The sequence below is a fragment of the Excalfactoria chinensis genome, chromosome 1 (genome assembly GCF_039878825.1).
Source record: "Excalfactoria chinensis isolate bCotChi1 chromosome 1, bCotChi1.hap2, whole genome shotgun sequence".
In the NCBI taxonomy this organism is placed as follows: Eukaryota; Metazoa; Chordata; class Aves; order Galliformes; family Phasianidae; genus Excalfactoria; species Excalfactoria chinensis.
The window spans coordinates 128,306,313-128,324,365 of record NC_092825.1 but is presented as its reverse complement, the minus strand read 5'-3'; the positions used below and the strand labels follow the sequence as shown (position 1 = coordinate 128,324,365).

Genomic DNA, 18,053 nt, shown 5'->3' with positions numbered 1-18,053 from the left:
AAAAAAAAAAAAAAAAAAACACCTTGAAAGACTCTACTCTAAATATTTCACAAAGACTGCTTTCACTCTGCTGGAAGCTGCTCCCCTGCTGGGGTGAAGCATGATCTCCCCTAGACCTGCTCAGCCTTCTCAGGACTAACTCCCTTTCTCCCATTCCAGCCTGGCCTCTGTACCTTATCCCTCTGCCATGCAAGCATGCAATAAAGATTAACTTTCAGCCCAAAAATTGCCTTCATTCTCTGCCTTGTAAACCCCAGACAATCTCTTCTTCCCTGCCCCACACAGCACATCCAGTTGGTAACCCAAGAAAAAGTTCTAATCTCGCTGCTTAAGCATCAGTGTCAGGCCATACAAAACTACATTTATGCTTAATCTGAGTCATGCTCTGTATTGACGCCTATAGGATTCTATCAAGCTTAATAATTAAAGGCTCTTAGACTATTGCTAATCTACTTTCAATGACACAGACAAATAAAATGCAGCCCGAAACATGTTTGTATGTTTAAATTCTTATGGGCTCTATTTTTGCCATCATTTTTCACTTTTGACAGTGGCCTTCACTTAACCACATGGCCCACTGAAATGAGTAGAGCCTGCCACCTAGCAAAATACTAGTAAATTGAGGTATGACCCCAGTTTTAATCTAATGGAACACTGCAGGCAATTTCCACTGACCTACCAAGACCAAATATTATGGCCTTTTTCCACCTCTTTCAGCTTAGCTGCAAGAAGTCATACCTTTACAGAATGCTGTCTCAACAAAAAAGTGTTCCAGATAACCCAGCAACAGTTTAATAAAGGGGAAGAGTTCAATAAAATAGCCTGGCTGCTCATTTCAAAAGCGAAAGAAAAAAACAAGTATTGATTAAGAAAAAAAAAAAAAAAAAAAAAGTAACAATACTGATTTAAACTGGCAGTATGAACATGAAAGAGCGTAATTAGAACATGTGAAAATAATTAGAACACAAAGAACATTTCTTCACACTCACGAGATTCAGTAAACTGAATACTTACCTTTGCACTTTTGCTCTTGCTAAACTTCAAGAGCAATGAGCAACTACATGAATGGGAGAGCTACATGTTTGTTACTGTATCAAATCATGCATACCAAACAAGTTGGTGAAAGTAGAGAAAGTGGGAAAAGCTTAGGTAGAACCACAGAAACTCCCTTGGATGTTCTGTAACATTAGAATAGAGGTGCTTCACTTGCAGAGGTTAACTGCTGATCAGCTAAACTCAAAGTTATTCCTAGTCTGACATTTTTGCACTGGGAAACTGATTCACTAAGATGCAAACATTATGGGAAAATGCAAATGTGAGACACTTCTGTTGGAACTCATGTTTCCCTGGACTTCTCTTTTGTTCCTTGACAATATGACAGAGATCTAAAATGTCTGCTCTTTTAGTACCTAGTTACCTCATAGAGATATGTTGTTCAAGACTGGGAATCTCACAAGCATTTTAGCTCATCAGCTCCAAGGATTAGCAGGCTCTTTTGTTACGTATTGTTTAGGCTAACCAGTTTCTGTGCACAGGCACCAGGATCTTGAGTGGTTTCAGGGTCAAGAGGACACTATTCTATTTTATAACAGCTAAATCTTCCAGTGGAGGATTATATCAAAATAAAAAACTACTTGATTCCTGATCTGCGGGAAATAATGTGGTTTAGATTTTGTTTCAAGACAAGAAATCTCCATCAAAAGTCTCAAACTGGGAAAAGACCAGAAAGTCTGTTTCCCAGCCAGCTCTATTTAAAACAGTATTCACAATTGTCTAAAGTCAAGGAAGAAAGCCAGAAACTTACAGAGTCCTGTGCACACATGGAATTTCAAATGAAATTTGGAATTTCACTTCCAAAATGTTGTACTTATTCTCATTTAACCAGTTATATTCAGATTAGTTATATTCAGATTATATTCAGGTTCACCTCAGAAAATGAGATGCAGGTTTCATGGAGGAAGCATAAACATATCGTTTAAGTCTAACTCTTTAGACATGGACAGTATTCACCATAAGGAAATATAGGACATAGTAGGTAAAAAAATATTAGAATATGAGTATGATTGATCTCATAACTTTATGCAGTTTAATAAATCTGTACTATTAAAATAATAAAAGCCTGACAGCCCTACCGCATTTTTCAGGCAATCAATATTGAATCTATTTTATGCAGAAGTTTGCATGTTCCGATGTGCAAACTGTACAACTGAGCTGACCAAAAAATTCTACCCATCTGGTAAGATTAGAAATTAATGCGTCTTTGAAATAACATTGGTTCTTTATTTACCTTGTTTAGCTTTTTGTCTTTTACAGGATTCTCTTTCTGTAAGCACACAGTCATCATTCACATTCATTTCTGTAATGGGCATTTGCCATTTCAGACTGGCATTGTTCTTTACTACTTAATTAAGTTCTTAGATAAAATTCTTTTCATCTATTACTGTCATTGCAAGCTGCCTCAGTGGCTTTACTTTGAGCCTTCAGGATTTTCAGCAGTGGAAGAGGGGCAAAACATGGAACCAATGAATGGTGACAGCTATTATGAAGTCTTATGCCATATTCTGGACAAACAGTACACAGTGCCACATGTAAGATAATCTATTTTGTTCAGTCTTTTGCCAGGGACTCTACCCAATGTTGAAATTTGGTCCAGTTACTGGAGAGAAAACAAAAGTGACTCAGTTCTTAGTGCTGAAACATAAATAAATAAAAAACATAGTCTTTACTATGGAGTACATCTTTTAAATTACCAATTTTATAACTAGCGATCAAACAAAAAAAAATATTATGTATTCACCTATCATCAAAAAACTGTACTAAGACATTCCCTGAACTGAGACATCATGAGTTTCTGGTATTGATATACAACATTTGCTCTAAAATGAAAGAATTTCAAGATTGCAGTCCATACTTTATGGAGATTATACAGTCAGAGATTAAAAGATCAGTTGGGAGCTATTGATAATAGGTGAATGGTTGGGCTGGATGATCTTTTAGGTCTTTTCCAACCTTGGTAATTATATGATTCTATGATTCTATCAGTTCTTAAATTTCCATTACCTTGTTATTAAAGATTGTGACAGGCTTTTTTCTTCCCTAATTCATCTACAGAATGAAAATGACAAATCCAATAAAATACTGTTTTCTGACCAGCCATTAACTTGATTTACAGATAGTTTCTACAGAGCCTGATTTATGCCAATATTGTGTTACTGCTTTTCTGCAAAATACAAACAACTAATTGTTTCAGCACAGGGGAAAGAAAGTCATAACCTTTTCTCATTCCTTTATCTCTTCCATCATGCTTAGACCTTAAAACTGAAGACTAATCTGGTCACATTTGCTTCAACAGTCAGTCTATGCTTTTTTGCTTTTTATTTAGACATACAGAAAACACCCCTGAATGAGCATATCCATCACTCATGAGCTAAACGTGTCTATACAAGACTTGACAGCAACTGAAGCCTATAAACACTTTGAAAGACTTTTTTTTTTTTTTTTTTTTTTTTTTTTTTTTTTTTTGGATGGTGTTTGACCACTATGCTCTTTCTCTCTTAAAAGCTGAGATGCTGAACTTAACTGCCTTGCATCTATACACAAACAAAAAGACAATGTTAGCAAACTCAACTCCTTTATTTCTCAGAGTTTTGTGTTTTTATCAGCTGTTACAGAAAACACTGGACTTTGTGCCCTTGGGACAGAGTCCTTTAATACAAACTGGTATTAATTAGGTGCTCAAAATCCTTTTACAGTTGAAAGCAATGAACCTCAAAAAATTGATGCTATACTTCTACTGCCTTCATAATAGCATACACACAAAAAAAATCACATTCCGGGCAAACCCCAGTAGTTAAGAAAGAACACAATTCTTTAAAAATTAAGCATGCTAGTAAATATGCCTCTGAGATAATCAAAGTAACTTTATATTCCAGCAGTTAACAAACACAAATAATCAATGGTTCAGTATCCTTCAACAGAAGAACTGTCTGAAATTCAGAATTCTGACATCTGAAAATTGCTGATTATCAAAGTGAAAGAAAATGTTTTTAAAATCCTCTTGAAACAAATCCCAAAATTCAGTGGCAAAATGCTACAGATGTTTTTCATAAGTTTTTACACTTATATTTTATGTTACAACTTGGAATTAGCAAACAAAACTGTAACGGTATAATCTTTTAACAACTGCAGCATTGATCTGAAAATAATTGAAAATGAGAATTCACGTACTTTATAAAGTAATGCAATTACGAATACACTTTATCTTCCTTTCAAGAGGAAAGTATTTCGTTAGTTTGTTGTAATACAGCCTTTTACTTCTTTCAGTAGGATTCATCTTACTTGTCTTTAGTTGTCATAATCTGTCTGTGTTGGGAATAACCTCTTTGAATGTGACTGTTTTCTCTACTAACTATGGAGGAAATGCGACTATGCTGAAACTGCCTTGAATTCTCGCAGTTGACTTCTGACTAGCACACACTTTCCTTCTGTCCAGTCAGAGCTGTAGTATCAGCTTTACAAAGCATTGGAAAAGCTGTATATGCACAATGTTTCCAAGTTGTCAAAGGAAATCTATTCACTGTAAGAAAGTAGGAGACGATCTCTATATGTAAAAAAATCGGGTCATGGTTAAGGAGAAGAAAGAAGTAATGGGACTTATGAAAGAAGGGATTTATGGAAACAACCAGAAAACAAAAACAAAAACAAACAGAAAGAAAAACAGTTGATATACTGAAAAGTGTATGTTTTTCTAAGACCATTTATAGGTTGTGGTCTAAATCTTAAAACAAACAAATGAAGAAACAAACAAAAAACACAACATACTCAACATAATCCCCTCTCAAGGAAGAATGGCAAGAACAATGATTTTCTGCCTTTTTTTAAATATATTTTTTTTCCTCTTATAATTATTCCATGAGTTTTTTAATTAATAATTTTCAAAGTAGTTGTCTCTGGTATTGCCTCATCTACCCGTTTCTGAGAAATTTCACCATGGCAGAAGTTAAGATGTGAAAACCACCGTACCTTCAGAACACAGAACACTGATATAGACTACATGGAGCCAAATGGATTTCAGTGCTCCTCTTCCCTGAAGCCCTGAAGAAAACAGTTTTAAAAAGAATACCAGCTGCTATGTTTTCCTATTTGACTAATTAGCCAGATGCAAAGAGGATATATTATTACACAGGAATGTCAACTGCTCTTATGATTAGAAGCCTGTTCTAAGTACTAAAACCAAGCAATAAAAAGGCATGTTCTAGGTGTTGTTAACACAGAATCAAAAATGGTGTGTTACTATCTGTGCATTTTCGCTGTGTAGTGAGCAAAGGTCAAGCTACTGCTCAGAAAGATGATGTATGCCAATTAAAGAACACACAGCCCTTTTGCAGACATTGATTTTGAGAATTTTATTGCTCATTTTGACTATAAGATATACAACTAAATTACTTTCTAACATTTGATAACCTGGCAGATGTCTCTCATTACATTTTGCTAAGATTTATCCCATCTCTCTCAGCCTAACATGAGATTTATATTTCACAGAATCACAGAATCACAGAATTATAGGGGTTGGAAGGGACCTCTAGAGATCATCGAGTCCAACCCCCCTGCCAAAGCAGGCTCCCTACACCACGTCGCACAGGTAGGCGTCCAGGCGTGTCTTGAATATCTCCAGAGAAGGAGACTCCACCACCTCCCTGGGCAGCCTGTTCCAGTGCTCCGTCACCCTCACCGTAAAGAAGTTCTTGCGCACATTCGTGCGGAACTTCCTATGCTGGAGTTTCAGCCCGTTGCCCCTAGTCCTGTCCCCACGCACTACTGAAAAGAGACCAGCCTCGCCACTATAGCTCCCACACCCCAGGTATTTATAAACCTGGATCAAGTCCCCTCTCAGCCTTCTTTTCTCAAGGCTAAACAGACCCAGTTCCCTAAGTCTCACCTCGTAGGGGAGATGGTCCAGGCCCTTCACCATCTTTGTGGCCCTCCGCTGGACTCTTTCCAAGAGATCCCTGTCTTTTTTGTACTGGGGAGCCCAGAACTGGACACAGTATTCCAGATGAGGCCTCACCAGGGCAGAGAAGAGGGGGAGGATCACCTCCCTTGACCTGCTGGCTACGCTCTTTTTAATGCACCCCAGAATGCCATTGGCCTTTTTGGCTACAAGGGAACACTGCTGGCTCATGGCCAACCTGTCGTCCACCAGGACGCCCAGGTCCCTCTCAGCAGAGCTCCTTTCCAGCAGGTCTTCCCCCAACCTGTACTGGTGTATGCAATTATTTCTACCGAGATGCAAGACTCTACACTTGCTTATGTTAAACCTCATCCGGTTTCTTACTGCCCAGCTCTCCAGCCTGTCCAGGTCTCTCTGAATGGCCGCACAGCCTTCAGGTGTGTCAGCCAATCCTCCCAGCTTCGTGTCATCAGCAAACTTGCTGAGGGTGGCCACTATCCCCTCATCAAGGTCGTTGATGAAGATGTTGAACAAGACTGGACCCAGCACAGACCCCTGGGGGACACCACTAGTCACAGGCCTCCAGCCAGACACCGCACCGCCAACGACAACCCTCTGCACTCTGCCAGTCAGCCAATTCTCGATCCACTTCACCGTCCACTCATCTATCCCATACTTCCTCAGCTTTGTTATAAGGATGTCATGGGGGACCGTATCAATTAATTTCAATTAAGTTTCCATAACCTCCTAATGATGCAAAAGAATACATCAATCCATTCACATACCAGCTGAATATTTTTTTGCTTGTGAATTACATGTAATTGTGATACTTTTACAGCAAACCTCAAGATGGAAATGCCAGGAATTTCTTTCTCTATAATACTAGAAGATTGGAAAGAAAGTGCACATAAACACTGAAAGGGAAGAAATAACAATTATGAATACAGAGTAATAAATAAACTGATAAGATTTTCTAATGGGAATAATTGTCTGCCTGAGGACAGATGCAGTTATGATCAAACACACTTGCAACTATGGCAAGCCACAAATGTACCAAATCCCATTTGAAAAAGATGAGCTATGGGAACCAAGGGACTAGATCTAGCTCATCTTCACCTGAATTACATTTCTTGGATCTTTTTTCTTTCATTAAATAACTGGAGAGATTTTAAGCTTTGCTTCTAAAAGGCCCATGACTACCAGTCTGTTTTTACTAGGGGCTTTTAGAAGACAAAGGTAATGGTACATAATTTAATTGCTTTATCAGTATTTTCAATGTAAGTCATAACTTCAGTGCCAACAGTAAAGTTTCAGAAAATTGAGTTTCCCTATAAATAGACATATGAACCATATGAAGGAATGATAGAACAATTATTGCTTTTCCATCCCACACTTTGCATAATGTGAAGATAATTTATTTTCAGTTAAAATCATTGAGCATTCTGTCCTAATGTGTTGTCTTCCTACAAATAATCACTTTCAAACGAGCTTCAGAAATGGAAGGGAAATTTAAATTGGATGTGAGGAGGAAATTCTTTACTTAGGGTGTGGTGAGACACAGGAACAAACCGCCCAGAGATACTGTGGGTCCCCCAAACCTGGAGGCACACAAGGCCAGGTTGGATGGGCCCTGGGCAGCCTGAGCTGGTGGGGGACATCTCTACTTCTACCATGGAGATTGGAACAAGGTGGACTTTAAGGTCCCTTCCAACCCAAGCCACCCTGTTATTCTAAGATAAGAGTGAATCTTCAGCTTTACAATCTTTTCCTGACTACTTTAATGAACAATGCAAAAATAGCTCTTAAAAATAGTTTCAGCTGTAGACATAAAACAGGATTAAGGAATCTGAAGTCATAAAAGTCAATACTTCCTATTTTCTTTTGCTCAGAATTTCTTTGTGTGCACTGGAGATTTCAGAATCATTACAGGTTTTTTATTAAATGGTTTTAAAAAAATATACTGGAGTTGAAATCTCACTGCAGAGAAATTTATATTAGTTTCTTCACATTTATAATTGAGTCACAATTTCACTCTAGAAGCATTACTCCTTGAATGAGAAACCCGAGCATTTTTCCTCCATTAAGTTTTGTAACTTGAAGTCTGGAAAAAGAGTGAGAGAGAAGATCAGGTAGAAGGACTCTGAAAGGTCAAGAGATGGGATAAAATAAGATTATCTGATTCTCCTATGAAACCTGGAAGTCAGAAATTATGTAAAACATTTCAAAAGAAACAACTTGTTTCAAAAGCAAAAAGAAAAAAAAAGTTGCTGTAGAGGAAATAGGTCATTTCACTACTTGAATCTACATTTTGGTTTCTGAAGAATTAAATATGAGTAGATGAACCATGAGATGGAGGACAAGGTTTACTGATAAAGCAAGTTCCTTCCTCCTCTAAATTAGCCTTATTCATTGTTGTTGTTTTATTATTATTATTATTATTATTATTATTATTATTATTATTTATTTTGTGTTTGCAAAAAGGGAACTTTTTCACAGAGTAAAATTTCAAAGCAGAAATGAGGTAATTACATGTAAGAATGTAATAAATGTTCTTCATCTCTACTTTTTCCTTGCTATTCTTAAGGTAAAAGAGAACAAAACCATGCAGCAGGGCTATGAGGTCAGGTCGCAAAGCCATCTGCTCCAGAACTTCATCTTTACTGAGCTTACATCTTCTCTGATAAAAGGCAAGTGGGGGAAGATCAAATATGAATCAAAATCAAAACAGAATAAACAATACAGATTTTAGAAAATCAGGCAAAATCAAATTGAAAAACACAGTGGGTGTTCCTTGTTTCACTTAGCTCTAAAGTTGGATGTTGTGACCACTGGCCCTTTGCCCATTTTCACACATTGGCTGCTGCCTTGAGCAAGATTTGCATGCTCAGACGCACATTATGCTTAGTATTTAAGTCTGTGTGCTCTGCTTGGAATTCTTTTTGTTGTTCTCAGTCCTCTAGCTACATTCCATAAAGACCATCAGAGCTTTGCTCAGGCACAATTTTGGATGAAAGATATTGGAAATGAGGTGAGGCAACAGGAGAGTCTTCACAAAATCAATCTGAAAACTTTTCTTGAAGCAATGTTCTGGAACTCTTTCTGTCCTTGGGCAGGATTTTTATGTGAGCAAGAGTTAATGCTGGCTGAAGAGTTCTAAAAGGTTTCCTAATTTTCATTAGGCAGGTTCATATGAGTTCTTTGGGTGCCTCAGTGGAGGATTTTAATCATATTGTGCTTTCTGTGCTACAGTGATCACAACACTAATCTCTGTAATTCCACATTTGGGATCTCGCTTTTCAAAATGTAAACAACTGATTCTGATTGTCTAAAGGACATTTCTTTCCAGAGGGAATACAATGGCAGAGTCATAGGGAAGCATCATAAGAAAAGAGATGAAAAAAAAAAAAAAAAAAAAAAAAAAAAATCTAATTACAATAGGAGAAATAAGTTATTCTCAGTTTCTTTTACTTGTTCTGTAGAATGTGTACAAATAAAATATGTATGAATAATATATTGTGAGGAAGAAAACTTTGCACCTTTCTACTTACAGACATCAGACACCGTTTTTATAGGAAAACTTGAAGGAGAAACTGAATCTCAGCATTTGTAGCAATGGAAGAACAGGTCAGAAACATACCAGAAAAGCAGGAACAAAGATTAGCATGATTAGTAACATGAACTCAGAGGGAAGAATAGAAGTCTAATAAAATATTTATGCTTCTGTCCATCTTAAAATCTGATGTGCTGCTAAGATCACTAGCGGCTTCTCAAACCAAATGTTTTTCTTTGGCTTTCTGTTTACAGAGTTGCTTTGTTTACCACGTCTGAAATACTCTTATTATGAAGAGCTAACAATTTCCAATGACTTGTTTACCCAGCCCTATCTCTCAACTCTTCCAAGTGTGTTGCACGAGCATGGTGGCAACCAGACTCAGATGTTCAAGTAAAGTTTGTCTGGGAAAAATTAAAAAAAACTTATCTTAAGAGAAAATAACTTCAGGAATTCCTCGTGGTCTTTGAGCATGATAAACAGTAAGAACTCTGAGACAATAGTGCAATCATGTTGTAATACCATTTAATGGCCTTTGCTGTTACCATTATTCATACAGGGATTATATTGACTTGTAATTCCTTGAAAGGAAGATCCTTTATAAAATCTGTATTACTGAAATCCTTGAAATCTTTTACCATTACACAGATTGCTGATGAATTCATAGGATTTATGAATGCCTCAAGTGTCAGAATGCTACAGCATGAGACTAAATTTAGAGAAGAAAATGAGAAAAGCAGTCCTATGATTACAGTTCTGCAAAGAGAAAATTCAGGCTGCATGCCAATTCTTGCATTAACTACACTAAATCTATTAAGATATTTATTCCATGTCAATTAATTTGCACTGTGGTATTAATAATGGCATAACTCATGTACTTTTGATCTCTGGGTGTAATACCATTAACTGCAGTGCTCTAGCATAAAAACATCTATACGTCCTGCAAAAATACATCAAATACCTAATGCATATTTTAGAAAATTTACCAAGCAGCTGAAGCTGGGATAATGCAGTTATTATCTTTGCAATGCTCTCACATTTCATCTAATACATTACAGAGAGGGTCACAGAATGACTTTTTTAAGCTATGAGGCCAGAATATAGTCTTGTTGCAAGATAACAAACTTTTGCCCATGCCAGAAATTGACAGCATTACAGTGGGTATAATATCCTCTCTTAACTATTTTTTGTACATTACCACACCAATGACATGTGGTTTTATGAGAAGTAATGTACTCCTATTTAGCTATTGCTCATCTCTTCCTCCAAGTTTGAAACACAGCATATTTAGCATTTCATAATCTACCTTGTTTATTACAGAATACAGATCTGAAGGAAAGCCTGTGTTTCAGTGACTGCATCATGACAACGTTCTTTGAAATTTTACATAGGACATTTATTAAATGCAAAATTTCATGATTAAGTATATACTTCATGGAAAGGTGAGGACTGACTATTAATGAGATTCTTCTATGTGAAATATAACTTCTCAAGGAAATCTTTTACAAAATCTAGGAAAGAGTTAAATGCTTTTTGTAAAAAATCAGCTACTCAAGCTTAGGCAGCTTCTATGAACCTGGATCACAGGAAAAGGGAAAGGATTTGATTCTCACTGGAGTACCTTTGCATTTAATAATCATTTGTTCTGTAATACCTTCCTTTTAATTGATCGTGCAAAACTGATGTTGATTCTTTTTCACTTCCATCCTTCATGAAATTTCTCAGGGGTCTCAAACCTCTGTCTTCCAGAGATCACTCTAGAAAGCACATGGAGTAATGAGGAGAAAGAACTGTTGAAAATTCTATTCTTTCTCCCATATTTTTCTTTGAACAGGTAATTGGTCAATCAACCTTTTCTTCTACCCATTCTTCTTAGCCTTATTTTCTGAATATGAAATGCCTATAAACTGAAAGACATCTGTGTACTTTGATTCCTCAGTATGTTTGTCACAACTTCTTAAGAGCCATCACAGATGACTGAGGTTACCAACACTTCTAACATACAACAGCATTTTTTAAAAATAAGATGAATAAAATACCACAGGTCTACATTTAGAACTAGAAAATGAACAACATGCTAAAGGCTTTTCAGCCATAAAAGCATTTGTACAATGTGGTGATAACTGATGTCAAAAAGGGCAATGAGTGCCTAAGGACAGATGAGACAAACATTTATAGAAGTTGTATCTTCTGTATATTATTAGCAGTACATCTTTCAAGATCCTGCTCTTTTTTTAGGGTGATGGTAAAGGATAGAGCTACCCAGGGACAAGATATGGTCTTCAACTTTGCTTTAATGGTTTACAATCAAGGGAATTTTTTTCCATGTTACCATTTCACAGCATAAAGATGAGTACTAGAATGTGATTCATCAAAGGGATTTTACTGACTGGCTCAGCACTCAACAAGGAAGATTTCCCATTTGGGCCTTAAGTGTTCTGAAAGTTTTGACAAATTATGGAAAAGGCATGACCTTAATTTCTTACGACTAATCAAAAGTGAATTACATCCAATTTATTTCTGTGTGAGAGACTGTTCAGGGATTTACTGCCTTCCCCCCCACCCCCATTTAAAACCTTTAGTTAATTTATCTGAACATTTTAGAGAACTACCTTTTAGAGAACATCTTATACACTCATTCCTTTCTCATTACTCATCATCAAACCATTTCATTACCATCCCAAGAGTACTAAAACTTCACAGCACTGTATCCCTTGGCAAGGTCTTTTTGAACATTCATTTTGGAATATCTGCAGTGTACCTTAAAGCAGTTAGAGGAGTGTCGTTAGTAGTAACAGTACCAGTGGCAATAGCAGTGGAGGTAGAATTTTTAAAGGAAATTTTTAAATACAGCCTAGAACAACAAGGAGAAAGTTGGCCCCTGGGATTACTCTGCAAAGTGCAGGAGAATTTAATTAGTGAATTAGTCAAGAAGCAGACATTATTAAAATGCCATGATTCAAAAATAGGAAGAAATGTTTACACAGATGTCTAACAGACAGATGTATGCTGACTTTACAAGTGCAACCTTCACTCTGATATATTGATTTTGGTAGGATGCAATATTTCCAAACCACAAAGTCAGAATCTTTATGGATGCTGTTTGCTGGTTCTGTTTGCAGCTTTAGAACTAGGGAGGATTTTGCTGAAGACCGTCTTGCCCCATCCTTCAGACTTTTTGTGGTCTTTTCTATTTAGTTTTGCTTTGTTGTTTTCCTGTCTATCATCTACTACTTCCAAATCAATAAAGGAAAAATTAAACATATTTCTCAAAGCAGTTTGCACTGTCAGCATAGAGCAGCTTACCTGTTTGACAGCATAAAGGAGTCGACCATAGCAGTACATCATGACCATTACAGGGATGACCAAGCAGAATATGAAGAGACAGATGATATAGGATGTGGACTCAGCTGATTCAGAGGACCAGCGCACTGAACAGCTGGTGCCTGCACCTTCTATCCCGTAACTGCTCCATCCAAGCAGAGGTGGTACAGTCCAGAGCAAGGAATAAACCCAGGAACCACCAACAGCCAGCAACGCTTTCCGATAGTCATCGCTGCGCTTGTTACACAGGGTGAGGGTGCTGTAGCGTTCGTAGGACAGGACAGCCAGGGAGATCAGGGACACAATGCCTGCAATGAATTCATTTAAGCAATTACTTCCATTATTTTACAAGGTAGCCATTTTAAACCCAAAGAAATGAGCCATCTTGCTGATCATTGCATTACTGGAAGCAGCAGTGAAAACTATTTCTATGTTTAAATCCTCCATGGACCTGGTTGCTCTGTCCATCATAAAAGAGTTTGTTTAACTTGTATTTAGCTTAAATTGTAAGGTCTCCATACTTACAGGCTACTCCTTTTTCAGGGAAGTTTACAAAGAATTACATGCTTTGGTATTAACCAGGGGAAATCTATTTTCTGCATCATCTGAAAAATTGTTGAAAGATTCCCTTGCTATGATATATTCAGTTTGTAATATCCATGAGCATTTTCAAATACTGCATTTTTTATAGATACAAAAAGCTTTATATTCAAGATTGGGAGCCCAAAAAAGAAAGCAGCTTTTGACCTTCTGCTGCAACATCTAGACATATCTGTAATTCTGACCACACATATAGGGCAAAATCAGACAACTCTCAGCATGAATCTGATATGGAGAGCTGTAACTTTACTTACATATAAATCACATAATCAGTCAAAAATTGAATTAGGTTAACACTGAGCCTTGGAGACCACAAAAAATAATTCAGTGGAATCCACAGCTGTAATTCATGTTTTGCCCATTTAACTAACAGCTTCTCCTGGAGCTCCTTCCCATGTCTGAGATGGACATAAGTCAGACACTTGCCTGGGGGTAGCAGTAGCCTGTTCTGTACCTGAGCAAAACATCCCCCAAACATATACATGCAGAATATTTCCCTCAGACAGAGCATTTCTCTTTCCCCTGCAGTTCCATCACTCCATCCCTCATCAGCTAACCAGCAGGTGCAGCTATTCCTGACATCCTGACAACAATTCAGACACTTTGTGCAGAGCTGGGTATAGAAAACAACCCAGAGGGAATGCATGCAATGCTTGCCAGATAGGAGGATCTACCACTAAAGGGAAGAGGAAAATGCAAAAGAGCATGAGGATAAGACAACTTCTTTTGTTGAAGAAAATATCTTTTTTTATTTTTATTTTTTAATTATATGAACATGCTAGGTTATTTCCTTTATATTACTGGGAAATCAAAGCTACAAAGTAGATATGTTTACAGCTGCAAAGGGACACCGCTTCACTGAATTCATTTGAATTACACAGTTCAAGAATCTAGCTTTAAATTTATTTTAAGGCCAGACAACCTATTTCAGAGGCAAGGAAGAGACATTCTGATCATTTCTTATCTAATCTGATTTTCTACATAATAAAATACTGCACTTCTCTCGAAGGCCCTTGGCCATAACTTCTGCATTAAACACATACCTCAAGATATAAATAAAAAATAAATAGCAGGCTCTGAATTACAGACTCAAGAACAAAGGATCTTCCGCAGCATTTTGCTCCTAGTTCACACATATTTATCTTCACTTTCTTAGTATCGCCTCTTTCCATACTTTTATCTGCTTAACTAAAGAGCATCTTGCTACCAGAAACATTTATCTCACGGAGGTACCCAGGGTACCTAAGGCAAAAATCCAGATTTTATATTTGAAACTTCAACCTCAACAAAGTGATAAAGATCTAATTAAGCATTTCAGATTAGGCCATCGTGGACTAATAGAAAACAGCCTAGGGAACAGAAATTCTCTCCTCCCAGCTGCATGCTCTACAGATACATTATATTACCCCTATGCTACTTCTGATGGCAAATGAGGGCACAACACACCGACTTTGATGAGGTGGCAGATGAGATGTGCTTTTTTTGGTAATAGCCCACAGCCTTGAGGCACAATGCTGCTTAGAAGGTCTGCATCAGGCATTCAAATTTCCCAGACTCAGGACCCTGCTACCTGAATAGAACAACTGGTCATACATGCAGGACTGGTCTCTTTGAGAACAGACCAGTGCTCAGTCATTAAATTAGGACCATGGCAATGTCAGTCAAAACTGGATCAAACGCAATCAGACTAAAACACAAAACACTTCCTACCATTTCCTTTAAGTAAGTGCAAATGGGAGACTCTTAATTACACCCCTTGGCAGGAGCTATTTCATCTTTACTCACCTTTTATTACTAAGTTCCACTGTCATGTCACATATTACATTTTTTTTCTGGAGGATAAGAACTGTGATATATAGAATCCCAAGCCATAAAAGTTCAAAACAAAAAATCAAATGTTTCTATTTTTTTACTTTTTGTTGCAGTAAGGCCTGTGTTATACCCTAATTTTTAATAGCACTGGAATTATCAGGACTCTGCGCTGATGCTTTCCAAAGAAGACAAAACTGATTAAAATCTATGTAAGACTCACATCAAGAAATAACCTTTTTCTAAGACTGTACTTGACTATTTATCCAAATAATTGGATAACTGATTGAATGACAGACAGGCATTCTCTGTTAAACTGAAAAAACACAATTTTGTAAGACAGACAATGTCAGGTTTTGTGATCAAACTGTAGTTTGAGACAGAAGGGAAGTGAGGAAGAGGAACCAGCTGTGCTTTCCCTGAGCAGCAGAAGTCCTTTCTCAACTTCTTTCCCAGGTGAAGAAGGCATGGGCAGGAGTCAGCTGGTGGTACAAGAGCATCAAAGCATCACATGCCTAAGACAAACCTACTGCTCCAGCTGCCCTCCTAGAAGGATTCCTGGGCTGACCATGTATTTTTTTCCTTCACCCTGAAAGACTGTGATGCTAAAAGAGCATCATTTCAGCATTCTCTCCAGATGTCACTCAGCGTTCTCTGGACTGTGAAAAGATCTTGTAACCCAGACTCGATAAACTTTTCATTCTACCTCCTGTCTTTGTATATCAGAGTTTTCTTAATGTCATATGCACCGAACTATTGTGGCCTTTGTCAGAAATCCTGTAATTATCTGATATTCTGTTTTACAATGTATCTATTGCATTTATAGGAATTAATAAAAATACTAGATTCAAAAACAATAAAAATATTAAATCCTTTAGAATTACGGTTTAATAAAATCTCCATAATCTTAATAATCAGAACAGAAATTATAAAAAAATTCAGGTTATAAAAAAAAGAAAATGATCATAATTTAAATCTAATTGCGGTGTTTTATCCCCACACTCCATTCTTAATTTATAGGAACATTTATGACTGACTAGGCTGCATATATTAATTTCAGATGAGTAATGTTTTCTAAAATTACAACAAAATTAAGTTCAGGGGTTGCACATCTAAATAGAGTTTGCCTCCAACAAATATTTAGGACCCTGAGCTGGTGCTCTGCCAGAGAACTCCACAGGAGTCAACTACAGTGAGAGATATAATTTGCTCCCTCCATGCATATACAGAAACCAAGTGAGGCTCTTTCTAAACAGAACTGAAAGATGGCATTAAAAACAAACAAACAAACAAAAAACAAAAACAAAAACAAAAAAACAAAAACAAAAAAAAAAAAAACAACAAACAAACAGAAATTGCATTATAGGACTGAATTATTATTTAAAAATTAGCCATAGAAATAAGTGACTTTGAGATGAGCTGGGTATGAGGCATGAGGCTTTCCTACACAGCAATTAGTTGCAGTGACTAGTTCACAAGAAATTAAACTAAAGGCATAAACCAGGACGGGCATTCATTTATAGGAATATCATCTGAGACATTATCTGTTATTTACTTTTATTTAAAGATCAGTGCATTTATTCCTGGAAGCACAGCAAGAGTATGGCACTTGGCGAAGGACACAGCAAATCACTACACTCTGTTCCTGTGAGTCTCAGCTAAAAGCATTACATTTTCATAATAGTTTTTGCTATTTTACACTGCTCACTATGATGTAGTAATTGGAAACAGCATGCAGGCTGCCAATGATCTGAGGGTTACTAAAAACTGAGAATCCTAGAGAATCAGCCCATATTAGGTAAGCATTTTTCCTCTTGAAGCTTCTGAAGGTCATCATTATTAGGGTTCTGGAACAACACAGTTGCATGACAGAACACATAGTCCATATTGTACTCTGGTTATGAATGGCCATTGGCAATGTAAGGAGCCACAGCTAAGCAAGCAGACTGAGCTTGTAGTAATGCAACCAAGCCTTCTTCTGCAGGACATTAATGGATCAAAAAAAGATGTCACCTCTTACAAAAGGCAAAGAAAATCTTACTGCACCAAACTCTATGCAAGATGATTCCACACTCTCACACTCATTCTGTTATATTTCACTTACTCACACAAACCCCCAAGCACACAAGACTGTGTTCAAGAGATCGGTCTCCATCATGCAACAAGAAGAACAAAGGACTATTCATTCACTAAAGCTCCTATAGATTTGCAAACTGCTTTTGAAATAAAGGTTTTGTAGAACTTCGAAGTCCACTGTCTTCATGAAGTGGTTCATTGCACTCTGCCTATATCCTCTTTACTCTGTCTCATTGAAGGCTGTTGCTCCTTGTTGGTATTTCTTTGCTTGGAAAGAATATACTCGCCTGCACAAGTACCAACTCCTTCACAGTAAGACAACAGGGAGAGAACTGACAGGCATGCCATGCTATGCTCCTCTCAGTAGAGTTCAGGGTCACCCACAACAATCAGTCATGGTATGATCTTTGCAGCATATGCTGACTTTAGGCTTGGAGATCCAGAAGCAAGACCAGTGCAAGGAAGGCTACCAGCAGCCCACCTGCACTTGCTGCTTACTGTGTTGTTGCTGAGATCCAAGGAGTGATGAAGCCAGCAAAACACCTACAGATGCACACCAGGCTATCTAACAGAATCAGACAGAAAAGACCAGGAGGAATTCAAGGGGGTATAAAGTGCCAGGGTTCCCACAGGCCATAATCCTTTTCTTTAGTCCCTCAGGTACCACCTGATAAATCTGCTGCTCCAGTAGCTGGAGAATATGATAAAACATTCTGTGGAAAATGAGATGGAAATAAGCAATAT

The 18,053-nt window shown here is 37.3% G+C and overlaps 1 protein-coding gene across 1 annotated transcript in view; it reads right to left on the bottom strand.

The window, feature by feature from the left end:
* Positions 1–18,053, bottom strand: part of LOC140264333 (pinopsin-like) — an 84,001-nt gene that overhangs the window by 42,815 nt on the left and 23,133 nt on the right. The window contains exon 3 of the mRNA XM_072360039.1: positions 12,807–13,132. Within this exon, the coding sequence (XP_072216140.1) occupies positions 12,807–13,132 (326 nt within the window). The remainder of the gene's footprint in view (positions 1–12,806; positions 13,133–18,053) is intronic.